The sequence below is a fragment of the Podarcis tiliguerta genome, assembly GCF_965153285.1.
Source record: "Podarcis tiliguerta genome assembly, chromosome: 1".
Lineage (NCBI taxonomy): Eukaryota > Metazoa > Chordata > Lepidosauria > Squamata > Lacertidae > Podarcis > Podarcis tiliguerta.
The window spans coordinates 112,389,015-112,402,417 of NC_139534.1; the positions used below are offsets into that span (position 1 = coordinate 112,389,015).

The 13,403-nt window shown below is 41.2% G+C and overlaps 1 protein-coding gene across 4 annotated transcripts in view; it reads left to right on the forward strand.

The window, feature by feature from the left end:
* Positions 1-12,225, forward strand: part of DGLUCY (D-glutamate cyclase) — a 39,685-nt gene extending 27,460 nt beyond the window's left edge. The window contains exons 7-14 of one of the 4 annotated variants that reach the window (XR_014510326.1): positions 25-222; positions 2,056-2,316; positions 3,405-3,504; positions 3,868-4,016; positions 6,089-6,208; positions 8,425-8,576; positions 10,632-10,726; positions 10,873-11,002. Coding sequence is in view for 3 of the 4 variants with exons in the window: in XM_083437019.1 (XP_083293145.1) it covers positions 25-222; positions 2,056-2,316; positions 3,405-3,504; positions 3,868-4,016; positions 6,089-6,208; positions 8,425-8,576; positions 10,873-11,016 (1,124 nt within the window). In the remaining variant the exon portion in view is untranslated. Of the gene's footprint in view, positions 1-24; positions 223-2,055; positions 2,317-3,404; positions 3,505-3,867; positions 4,017-6,088; positions 6,209-7,996; positions 8,404-8,424; positions 8,577-10,631; positions 10,727-10,872 lie in introns of those variants that run through there. The other 3 variants (XM_083437018.1, XM_083437019.1, XM_083437017.1) reach the window with 3 other exon arrangements.
* Positions 12,226-13,403: the final 1,178 nt, after the last annotated feature.

Sequence of the window (13,403 nt, forward strand, 5' to 3'; positions counted from 1 at the left end):
AGATTGCCTATTTGTCTTTTTCAGAGTCTCCGCTTGCTTTTACCCATGCTCCTGGTTGCATGTTTATTACTGACCTGAAAGTTGAGGATGCCGCAGCGGGTGATGGTAAAGATGTCCCTGAAGTCTATCGTATTTGTCAGAATCCTTTGCATTACAGCATCACGTCAGCAGCAGCTGTGCGAAAAATCAGATGTCTGGAGGACATGGTAGGAGTAGACCCAGGTAGACGCATTCTTATTGAAAAACTTTATTGTAAAGATTTGTCTGCAGCACATTTTCCTGCATCAACTCTTGTCAAAGGGAAGATTGAGACACTAGAGGGGCGCTCTGTTCCTGATAATATGCATATGCCCATTTCTGTGTCATGAGCCCCATAGAGATATCATGGAGGGTAATGGAAGGGTTGTGAGGAGGAAGCAGGGCTGGGAAAGGACAGGGAGTTGGAAGCAGAGGACCCAAGAGAGGGCTTGATTGAGATGAGAGAGATGAAATCAATAAACGTCTAAGCTGGAAGAGGGGGCCAGTGATCAAGAGAGTCAGGAGCTGGATCCTGGGGAAGGTTCAAGGGCCACCTCCACTGCCAACCCCTATTGCCACTCCTGTCAGCAAGGAGTCTCCTCCAGGAAAGCTACTGGAGTAAGTTGGAGCCAGCACCTCCAGCATCAAGGATACAGAGACCCCAGGCCCCACCCACTTCAAAAGTGCCCAGAGCAAAGACGCCTGTCATTTGCCATGCTAAAGCTTGTGCTTGCCCCTCTCTTCAAAAGGAAGAGAAATGGGGCTGGATTATTGGTTGGGTCATGAACACTTAGCCATGCAATTCACCTGCTGCCTCTTTAACCCTTGCCTTGCCTATGTGTCACTCATTTTTCATGCGTTGAAAAATGTAACAGAAACAGAAGGAAGCCAATGCTAATAACTCCTGCAAAAACTGAAGCATTCAATATATACTATTCTTATTCTTGTTCTTATTATTTCATATGTCACCCATCAGACTGGGTTGCCCCAGCCACTTTGGGCAGCTTCCAACAAATTAAACACATTAAGCCCAGGGAAACATCAAACATTGAAAACTTCCTTATACAGGGCTGCCTTCAAACGTCTTCTAAAAGTCAGATAGTTGTTTATTTCCTTCTGACATCTGATGGGAAGGCATTCCACAGGGCACGGTTAACCTCTGTATTGCATCATGGGCAAGGATAAAGAGCTGCAAAGCAGCACTGAGTTTTTAATTCTGGTGCCTTGGTTCTGTGAGATTGTTGTTGTTTAGTCATTTAGTCGTGTCCGACTCTTCATGGCCTCATGGACCAGAGCACGCCAGGCACTCCTGTCTTGCACTGCCTCCCGCAGTTTGGTCAAACTCATGTTGGTAGCTTCGAGAACACTGTCCAGCCATCTCGTCCTCTGTCGTCCCCTTCTCCTTGTGCCCTCAATCTTTCCCAACATCAGGGTCTTTTCCAGGGAGTTTTCTCTTCTCATGAGGTGGCCAAAGTATTGGAGCCTCAGCTTCAGGATCTGTCCTTCCAGTGAGCACTCAGGGCTGATTTCCTTAAGAATAGATAGGTTTGATCTTCTTGCAGTCCATGGGACTCTCAAGAGTCTCCTCCAGCACCATAATTCAAAAGCATCCATTCTTCAGCTTTCTTTATGGTCCAGCTCTCACTTTCATACATCACTACTGGGAAAACCATGGCTTTAACTGTATGGACCTTTGTTGGCAAGGTGATGTTTCTGCTTTTTAAGATGCTATCTAGGTTTGTCATTGTTTTTCTCCCAAGAAGCAGGCGTCTTTTAATTTTGTGACTGCTGTCACCATCTGCAGTGATCATGGAGCCCAAGAAAGTAAAATCTCTCACTGCCTCCATTTCTTCCCCTTCTATTCTGTGAGATATTGCAGTGGATATTGTGAAAACCTGTTGTGGATCAGCATTCCGCTCAGATTAGTCCTTGCTTGAAATGTGTAGATGAATTCTCCGATAGTTATCTAAATGTTAATATGTTACTAGCAAGGCTCAGGGATGATTTCACTCAAAAAGTTGTTTCATCTGCCTTTAGGGGACAGAGGTGTGACTCATCTGCTTACTCAAGATGAACTCCTGAAGGCATGTCTGTCCATTTCCCATGCCCAGTCTGTGCTGATTACTACTGGATTCCCTACCCACTTCAAGTATGAGCCGCCTGAAGAGAACGATGGGCCTCCAGGGGCTATTGCAATGGCAGCTATGTTGAAGGCCTTGGGGAAGAATGTAGCTATTGTAACTGATCAAAGAGCTCTGAATCTGAATGAAAAGATCATCAAGGAAGCCGTTGAACAAGGTACGGCATGGTCATTGTAAACATAACTTGATTATGTGTTGCTTGCTTTAAAAACAAGAGTTTTCAGTGGAGCTAAGAGGAAGATATATTGAATTTCTTTTTAAATGACCACATTCTCAACTTCCAGGAAGATATAGGGAAGACCCAGCCTGGACCCAGATCATATACAGTCATGGGGAAAAGAAAGTGCACCATGTATCGCCATGGCCAGATCAGACATACGTATTATGTTTATCGTGGGGGTGCTACCAAAACTGGCATTCCCATGATTATCTCTCCTCTGAAAAGTCAGGACAGCCCTTGGTCCATGTCTTCATAGCACATTCCCCACATGTGGATAAGACGGTGTATATAATGTTAATTATATACCATTGGCCTAGTTGACTGGATCTGGTGGGAACTGGACGTCAGAAGCGCCTGGATTCTTCAACCCTGAATTGAATGGTTTTTTGCAATACCAAAGTAAATCTATGGCTGGGTCTACATTCTGTGTCTCTGGTTTTGCCTTCTTGCAGTAACACTCCACCTCCTCTTCCCAAGACCATTTATTTTTGTAAAAGTGTTGGAAAGCCATTTGAGTAAGGCATGAATGAGCTAGGTCCATGCTTCCCAAACCACTGAGCAGCTGATAAAATGTTATAATTGCAAGGAAATAATGCAATTATTTTGGGACGCGGGTGGCGCTGTGGGTTAAACCACAGAGCCTAGGACTTGCCAATCGGAGGGTCGGCGGTTCGAATCCCCACGACGGGGCGAGCTCCCGTTGCTCAGTCCCAGCTCCTGCCAACCTAGCAGTTCGAAAGCACATCAAAGTGCAAGTAGATAAATAGGTACCGCTCTGGCGGGAAGGTAAACGGCGTTTCTGTGCGCTGCTCTGGTTCGCCAGAAGCGGCTTAGTCATGCTGGCCACATGACCCGGAAGCTGTACGCCAGCTCCCTCGCCCAATAAAGCGAGATGAGCGCCGCAACCCCAGAGTCGGTCATGACTGGACAGGGGTCCCTTTACCTTTACTCTAATGCAATTATTGCATGAGCCTTACTGTCTTTTTATCCTCCACTGAATATATTATGTTTCTGTTATATTCTAGGGATACTGGAGACACCGGTCCCTATAATTAGCTATCACAGTGATTCTGTAGATTCAGCTTTGCTGTTTTTGTGTGAAGATGGAAATCCAGAAAAGCCTAGGTATGTTCCTTAAAAAAGCAAAGGAGTAAGCAAACTGAGGAAGACATAGCTGTTTATCTCATAGCAGTCTTTAAGTCCTCTTACTAGTAAAGAGTGAAGGGTGAGAATAAAGACCTGATGGGGGAAAGTGGAAGAAGCAGGTTGCCAGTGGAATTATAATAGCCAGTTTCCTGAGGAATAATCCAGAATAGTACAGGGAGATATATGTGAATGGAGGGATTGCAGGAGGGTAGGGGCAAGAGATAGTGGCATTCGCCTGACATGGGGGCTGTACAAGAACAAAGAAAAGGAGCAGAAGTAAATCTGTTAGATCTGAATCGTGGAACTGCTCCTCATAATATAATTTCTCCCCCCGTTAACTAGATTTAATCACCTGATAGCAATTGAACGTACTGGGATGGCTGCTGATGGCAATTATTATAATGCAAGAAAAATTAATATTAAGCATTTAGTGGATCCCATTGATGAACTCTTTCTAGCTGCACAAAATATCCCAGGAATTACTACAACAGGTAAGTGTGGTGCCATTTTTTTCCAATAACCTAAAGGATGTACTATTATTATTACATGCTAGTGAAAACCATGAAGGTTGATGTCTGTTATTCCAGTTTGTTTGCTGTGTGAAACTTTGCAGAAGTAGAATGACCGATGACGGTTCAAGACTGAATTTCAAGATGGATAAAGAGTTGGTCAGGAAATAGCTACTTTGGTCAGGAAATAGCTACTTTGAATTCAAGACCCAATGAGCTTCCTGTTGGACTTTACGGACCTCTGTCTATGATCACTGGGAAATCCTGGGGGAGGGGTGAAGTGGTACAAGGCTGGAGATGGGCAAATATCCCAATCTTCAGAAGGAGTGAAAATGATGATCTGGGAGGTTGCAGATCTCTAGCACAGGTTAGAAAGGCAGTAATGTTGTTCTGTAAGATGAAAAGTCCTTTGATTATATTGAATGGTCATTTTATATCAAAAGCTTTTAATAATGGGATAACCTTTGGGAAATGGGTGCAAGCTGCATACTCAAAATGGGTTTAGTAAGCTTGCTCAAATCCTAAAGTGATATAAAATGATTAATGGGCTTACATTACCTACTTTTAATTTGACAAAGTTGCATTGATTTGTTTTATACGCAAATATATTGATCTGGATTTTTATTTTCCCCCCAAAATGTACCTGATGTACTCTTGGTTGACCATTGCAGCCCCCAATAAATCATGGTCCATGTTGGAATCCATGTTGATTAAGACAGATGTTGACTTTCACTTTGGTCAAATGAAATGTAGGTCTATATTGATTAACTGTTGAATCCTTAATTGGCTATTACTATATTGCCTCCTATTGCTAGAGAAGAAACATTACTTTAACATGACCATTTTAGAAAAAAAGAAGAAATGACATTTTAAATACTCTGTTAACAATTCTAAACGAAGAACTGTTCAGCAGATGAAGTGCATTGACAAGTGTTGAGATGTCCTTTAGCAGGAAAATGATTAGAGCTGTTAACAAGAAAATGATAAAATTCAATGCCTGCATCCCTCCTCTCTGTGTAACGAACTTGACCACAATTCTAAACAATTAGTTTAGCAGCAAAAGTAGAATCTAGACTATATGCCAGGATGAGATGAACTTTATTACGGTCATAGACCAGGATTATTAGGTCTTTATGCTCTTTTTTTAGGGCACGAACAGCAAGATAGGCTTGGTGTCTGACAGAATTTTCGGCTGTCAGGGCAGCTTTGTAAGCATTTTAAAATTGTACAGAGTTTTTCAGAGGTTAGAATCTTCTTCAGTTTGGAGTCAAGTGCAGGGGTCCATTTGACTTGGCAGCCAGGTCGCTCTAATGCGGTGATCTCTGCAGGGTATAGTGTTCTCAGGAAGGGTGCCTCGTTTAACGGAGACACCTGGAGGTGCAAAGGGAAGTGGTCCCCCTCTATGAATGGGAGCACTTTTAAATTCACTATTTTTGTTAGCAATTCGCTGTCCGCCAACATATAATCAATTGTGCTGGATCTTACCCCAGATATGAATGTATAATCCTCGGGGATGTCGCCCCTGGTGCAACCATTTACGATATGAAGACTTAGCTGCCTAGAGAATTTGAGGAGGCAGGCTCCAGCAAAATTTGAATGTTGATCCTTTGACTACCTTGGTAGTTGTAAAACCTCCGGGCCCAAATTGTCAGGGTACCCTATTTTTTGCCTGTATTTGGTTTGTAAACTGGGGTCATCAGGACCTAACCTTGCGTTTAGGTCGCCTACCAGCAGGACCTTTGCTCCCGGATAATATATGCCAGGATTAACAATTTACCAATAATTTAAATTTTCCTTGATAATTTGATGTTAAATTAGTTTAAGCATTGCTGTGTTTTTAACTTTGTATTCATGGATTTCATGTAGTTGTTGTTCAATGCTTTTAGTTTTATAATAAAAGTTGTATGTTAAATAAGAATTGAACCACCTAGCTATTAAAAAACAACAATACACCCAACCCTCCACTAAAGTAACATTGTATGCTTCATTAACGGTTTATACTGTATTTATAAATAAGTATGATATTTCACCATACCTTGTCAATTTTAATTTAGGCATTGGGGATGGAGGAAATGAACTGGGAATGGGAAAAGTGAAAGAAGCTGTAAAGAAGTACATTAAAAATGGAGATGTTATAGCTTGTAACGTGGACGCTGATTTTACAGTTGTTGCAGGTAAGTGAAGAACGGGCCAAATGTATATATGAAATTGGAACACTTACATGGAACAGAGGGCATTATTAAACAAATGCATCTGATCTGTGCAAGTCACTTGCACAATGTGACTTACCTGCCTCACTCAACCTCCATGTGTCCAACACCCCCCCCCCCACACAATTTTCTGGCTGCTTCACTACTGGCATTATTTATTTATTTATTTATTTATTTATTTATTTTTATTTTTTATTATTATTATTATTATTATTATTATTATTATTATTATTATTATTCCCATTGAGGTGCCAAGATGAAATTTGGCAGGTAGCTTATCATCATCATCATCATCATCATCATCATGTCTTGATTCTTCCATAGAAGAGAGTTATAGTAATAATAACAATAAATTTTATTTATACCCCAGCCTCCCCAGCCAAGACTGGGCTCAGGGTGGCTAACACCAGGTATAAAAACAATTGATTAAAATACAACTTAAAAACAAGGTTAAAATACAACATTAAAATGCATCCTCATTTCAGTAGAAACTCAAATCAAAAACTTTTTTGGGGATGAAAACGTCAAATCTTCACCAAGGCCAACTACCCAGACTGGTCCTACATGGGCCAGAAAAAAGCCAGGGAAGTCCCCAAATAGGAGTTCCATCACAGAAGGAGAAAGAAAATAGGAAAGTGGGGGAGGGGATCAAGTTGATTCCAAGCCAAAGGCCAGGCGGAACAACTCTGTCTTACAGGCCCTGCGGAAAGAAATCAGATCCTGCAGATCTGATCAGGTATCATAGGGGGGAGTGTGAGACGTGGAGTGCTTAACATATGCAAGAGTGATTTTTGCATTTTTGTAAAAAGCTGTTGTTGCTGTTCAGTTTTAAATCAATTATTTGCATCCTATACATTGTGACCATTTGTGATGGCTTATAGCTTTTAGCAGTAAAGATTCATTCATTCAGATTCTTCCATAGGCTTAGCAAACTTAGTAGACAGAGAAATCTGCCATCCTCTCTTCGTGTCTTTGTTCTGTCTTCCTCAGCTCACAAGGTGTTCTGCCCCCTTCCTTCTCCCCCCCCCCGATTTTCAAAGCTCTTGCAAAACCCCATAATTTTCCTTCAGCCTGTATCACCCACACTGAAACCCCTAGCACTTTCTTTCCCTAGCACTCACAGGTGAAGGAGGAGCCCCTCCCTGCATGTCTGGCAGCCTTTGCCCTCCGATGATTTCCTTGATAGTCCCCTGCTAATGGCCTAATTTAGCGGCTATGCCAAGTTGGCCTGCTGTTAGCATAAGCTTAGCCCAGGGGTTACAGCATTTGTTACAGTTTTAACCGAACCTTGATTACCGTATTTTTCGCTCTATAAGACGCACCAGACCACAAGACGCACCTAGTTTTTGGAGGAGGAAAACAGGAAAAAAAATATTCTGAATCTCAGAAGCGCAGTCCCTCTTGCTGTTCTGGCTTCTGTGATAGCTGCGCAGCCTGCATTCGCTCCATAAGACGCACACACATTTCCCCTTACTTTTTAGGAGGGAAAAAGTGAGTCTTATAGAGCAAAAAATACGGTAATTCTATCATCTACTAAATCCAGACATTATGGGGATCCACACATCCCCTCCCCCCCCCCCATACTCATAACAATATGTTAGTTCCTTATCTAACCCAACCATGATTCACTGGCATGACCCAGTGGAATCCCACCATAGAGGAAGCCCACCAAAGGATTGTACACTACTGTCTGAGCCTAGACCTAACAGTGAGGGAATGCTTCTCCCTTTTAAATTTCCTTCTATCATGTAGGTGTCAATGACATTAAATTCAGCTGGACACTGAGATCCAGCGCTGAAGGCCTTCTGGCGGTTCCCTCATTGCGAGAAGTGAGGTTACAGGGAACCAGACAGAGGGCCTTCTCGGTAGTGGCACCCGCCATGTAGAATGTCCTCCCTTCAGATGTGAAGGAAATAAGCAGCTATCCTATTTTTAAAAGACATCTGAAGGCAGCCCTGTTTAGGGAAGTTTTTAATATTTAATGCTGTATTGTTTTTAACACTTGATTGGGAGCTGCCCAGAGTGGGTGGGGTATAAATATATTATTATTATTATTATTATTATTATTAAGCTGGCAGTCCGTAGGTTTATAGGTTGTTCAGTTGATACCTTGTTTGAACAGCTTGCAGACATTCAAAACTTGTGCGTTCTATTTAATAGTATTTTTCTTTCTTTTTAAGGGGTTTCCAACTGGGGAGGCTATGCTGTTGCTTGTGCCCTATATATCCTCAACACCTGTGAAATACATGACCGCTATCTGAGGAAAGCTGTGGGATTTCCTAGGTCATCTGCCAAAATGAAGTGGTCATCAGCACTTCCATCTGTGGCCAAGGTATTCTCTTTGAAGAAGATAGTACCAAAAGATTGTATTAGGATATTGACCCTTTCACATCTAGGCCTCATTTTCTGATATGTAGAAGTCATCACTGTTGTAGCCGTGGGAAAAGAGCTGTGCCCATTAAGTGCTTAAGAGACAAAGACATATTATAAGTCCCCCTCTTCCAGCGTGGCTAAATACCGTGCTGTTGTATGCAAAATTCTCCAGAAACTAATTTCAGAAACTTACAATGTTGTTTTCTATTGCTAGTGTTCTATATATACAATTACTAGTAATTTTATTATTATAGTATTTTGTTTTGTTTGGTGTTGTTTTATATATTTGTACAAAATTTCTTCTTTAAACACTGAGAGCCAGTGTGGTGTAGTGGTTAAGAGCGGTAGTCACGTAATCTGGGTAACCGGGTTCGCGTCTCCGCTCCTCCACATGCAGCTGCTGGGTGACCTTGGGCCAGTCACAGTCTCTCAGCCCCACTCACCTCACAGAGTGTTTGTTGTGGGGGAGGAAGGGAAAGGAGAATGTTAGCCGCTTTGAGACTCCTTAAAGGGAGTGAAAGGCGGGATATCAAATCCAAACTCTTCTTCTTCTTCTTCTAGTCATTGGCCAAAGAGATTGCTTTATTCTCTCTAAAGAGCCTGATATTAATATGAAACTAGAAACATTTTCATTTTTTGCTCCCAACAATGACTGCCTCGATTTAATAGCAATAAATAACATTGGTTGGTTCATTTTTAAAGGGTCTCTCAGCAGATAAGGTTGTAGGAGACCAAAGGCCATCTAATGTTCTTTGTCCAAAAGACAAACAGAACAACCTATTCATCATCCTTCAATCTACCTGTACAAGCTACAACTCTGTGTTCTCTTATAAGAGAGAAAGTACCTGAAGACCATATAGCAATACATGACTCAAGTGAAGCTGTACAGTAGAATAATAATAAGCAAAAGAAGTCCACTAGTCCATTTGACCCAGGTGAAATTTCCTTCTGTACTCCCAAATAAGGCAACTACACAAACTCCAAGCTTAAGTAAAACCAACCCCAGGAAATGTAATGCAGAGTGACTTCATACATAGAACAATTCAATGTTTGTGAGGGACAACACTTTCCAGCCTCAGAATTTAAATCTAACTATATCCTTCAAAGATTTGTCCACCTAAGCTGAGCCTCTCATGAACTTTTGCCCCTCAGTTTTCTGCTTCTAATAATTAAGAATCATCATCTGATTTCCAGCTGTTAATCCGAATTGCTCATTCACTCTGGAGAACATGCCAGCTCCTGAAATTCTATTAGTATATAATTTTAAAAGCATAGTTCAGGTGTCATTTCTTTTGCACTGAGACCCAAGCCCCCGTCTGGGCAAATGGACAGAAGCAACTCCTTCACAGATCCCTTTAATGGGATACCCTATTTCTGGAGGGGAAAGCAAGGAGAAGAGCTGGGTGTCAGGGGCTGGCGTGGGCTGTTTAAATCCCCTGGGAGTGGACCTGAGGGAAGCCTGAGGGAAGCCTCAGGCACGCTCCCTAAGGAGCCCCGCCCTCTGTGCCAGCCTGCCATTGGCCAAATCGGCAGGCTGGTATGGAGCTGGATTTCAAGCCAGGAGCGCATGCCAAAGCTCACACTTCAGCAAAACTAGCCCCTGGCGTCCCAGCCCTGCATCATTGGTGGGAAGGAGGTGCTGGCCCTCAGAAGCCAGTGTGGTGTAGTGGTTAAGAGTGGTGGACTCGTAATCTGGTGAACCGGGTTCGCTTCCCTGCTCCTCCACATGCAGCTGCTTGGGCTAGTCACACTTCTCTGAAGTCTCTCAGCCCCACTCACCTCACAGAGTGTTTGTTGCGGGGGAGGAAGGGAAAGGAGATTGTGAGCCGTTTTGAGACTCCTTAAGGGGAGTGAAAGGAAGGATATCAAGCCCAAGAAGGTAAGCAATCTTCTTAAAGGAGTTTTTGAGAGGTTGGCTTACCATATTGACCTTTCCTTCTTTTCTTCCCTTCCCTTCCCTTTCCTTTCCTAACCTATCCTATATGTACTGAACTCTATATGTGATGATGTTCAGCATGACTGAATTCTCAAAGGTGTCAGTAGAAACTGATAGTCTTGCACAATCTCAAAAGGCAGCAAACAGATCACTCCGGAGTTTTATCTCACGAGGTACGTTTCTGATCTGTCTATTGGCTGTGTGAGAAGTAGTTTTCAAAAACCAATGAGTGGAGTATCTTGAATGGTTTAGCATGGTCTTGTTGAACAGTTTCTGAATAACAGATGTACTGACAACAATATCGTACTTTTTTGTGCAGGAAGAAAGGTTGCTGAACATATTACAACGACTCGAAGTACGCAGTGGGAAAACTGCTAGCCTGGAAATGGAAGTAGATGGGCTGCCATTCTATGACATTCATTCAGCTATGCTTGAGAAGCTGCTGGAGGAAACTCTGAAGTAACTCTACCCTACAAGATGCCGATTTTTATTTTATTTTTAATAGTGATATATAAATATTTTAATAAATAAAAATAAATAAATAAAGATATATAGACTTTGCAAAAAGAAGAAGACGACTGATAAAACAGATGACCTTCTTGGGGTCCCTTCCAACTCTATAATTCTGTGATTCTGTTCAGCTATCTATTTTTCGCTGCATTTCAGAGTGATAAAGCAAACATACTCGCCTCATTCAGACATAATGCTGAAAACAGTTTAGCATTATGTCCAAACCCAAATAAACTGTGTTAAGTCTGAACTATGAAACTAGCCAACTTCAAATCTTAGTTTATTAAGCTGGTTTGTTTCAATAGCACCTAGTTAAGGTTGACCATAGCTTAAGCTTCCAACATGATGCCAAAATGGAGGCAGAAGCTTCTGATCTCCTCTTCCTTGTAGCTGTACTGGAGGCAAGGAATGGGGAAATCACAGGCTCAGTAGGGATGGAGGAGAAATTCAATTCAGTTCACAGTAAAACTCACTGAATTCACACTGTCCACAGCAGTACACAAATCAAAACACAGCCATCCTTCAAAATTTGCACTTCTCTGAATTTTGCAGTGCAGTTTCCCAGCCAAGTAATGTGTACAAAAATACATGTAATAGGGTGAAGTGTGGATAAAAATGCTTTCTGTATATTGGTGATAATAGCACAGAAAAATGGATTTTCATATGGAAAAGTGCATTTTATGATAAATTTGCACTAAAATGCTGGTGAATTTTCATGAGGACACTTAGAAAAAAAATCTCAAGCTGATGCAGAAATGTGGAGAGCTGAATTTAAGATTGGAAAAATGAGACAGCGCTTAAACATCAGAATTTGTGGAAATGTTTCTTAATGGTCTGTATCTATGGATATTGGGCAGTCTAGGTTTCCATGTCAGCAGCTGACAGTAAGCATGAGTTTCATATGCCCCTGCTCAGCTCTGTTGCATTCAGAACCAGCTCCTGGTTTGTTTATCCTTATGGAATGTTTAGTCTAGTAGAAATATTACTACCATCTTCAACAGATGTTTGCCCTGACCCAGAATTTTTTCTGAGTGACGATACGGTTATTACTTTAAAAGTTACTTCATTTGCCTTAATGGTTGCTACAAGTCAGACATTTGTTTTTTAAAAGATGAATGTGATCTCTTACCATGAATTTACAATAAATTAATCTTACAATGAATTATTGCCACAGTGTTTGTTTTTTCCAGCACAATCTTGTTTATGTTGTTATAATCTTTTCCTTAATATAAATGCGAACAGGCCGTTCACAATGACAGTGAATTTCTATGCAGATGGGGAAATATTTTTACCAAGACATCCCCAAGGCTGCTATTGTTTCTCATTGTGTCTATATTTTGAAGTGTCACACCCTTGGCCCATTAGAGAAGTAGCTAATGTGTCCCTATGTCTATTTGAGGTGTTCCTGATATTTCCTTAAAGATAATTATTATTATTGTAATAATATTGGGAAGAGGAAAGTGTATTCCTGAGCATTAGGAATGCACTTTGGTACTGAACCTTTTTCTGGATAACTACATTTTGCTGTGTCCTCTTGCTTTAAGATAACACAGTCATAAAGTAGCAATCCCATCAAATGGGTTCAGTCACTTTTATTCAAGTCATGATTATGTCTTATACTGTCTTGCTCATTTCCATGTCAGCAGCTGACAGTAAGCATGAATTGTATATGGCCCTGCTCACCAATATTGCATTCAAAAAATGTTAGCCCACACAGCAAAGGAAACCAAACCAAACACAACAAAATAGTGACCATGAGATAACTGTGCAGTTTAGATTCTTGGCTCAAAGTAAAAATTCGCTACACAGAACTATAAAATACACTGAGTGTTAAGCTAAACAAAATTAATCCTCTTCTGGGCTAGAATACGTTTTGTTTTGGCAATCGGTTCTAGCATATTTCATCAAGATTTTGTCTTGCCAAATATTAATTCCAGCACCTGGACCCTATGGTTTTTGTTTGCAACAATATACAACTTGACTTTCTTCATTGGGTTTCTCGCTGCTTTTTGTTAATTGCCACTTAAAAATCTCATACAATATGCACTATTCTTACTGCTTTAGTTATGGAAATCCCAATAATCCTCATCTAAGCATGGTTTAAGAGCCGGAATCCACAGCTGTAGCATTTCAGTTGTGACTCAGAATTTACAAACAGTTCTTCAGCTTGTTTGGGAGTCCTTAAAATATGTTTAATTGTCCACAATCAGTTGTGAAACTCAGTGGGTACGGGTAACCTTTATGGAACCAGATTTCTGTATGAATTCTTTCAGGTATGCTTTTATGAATAATGAATTATACTAATTCAGATCAACATACTAACTTTTTCCATGGTTTGAA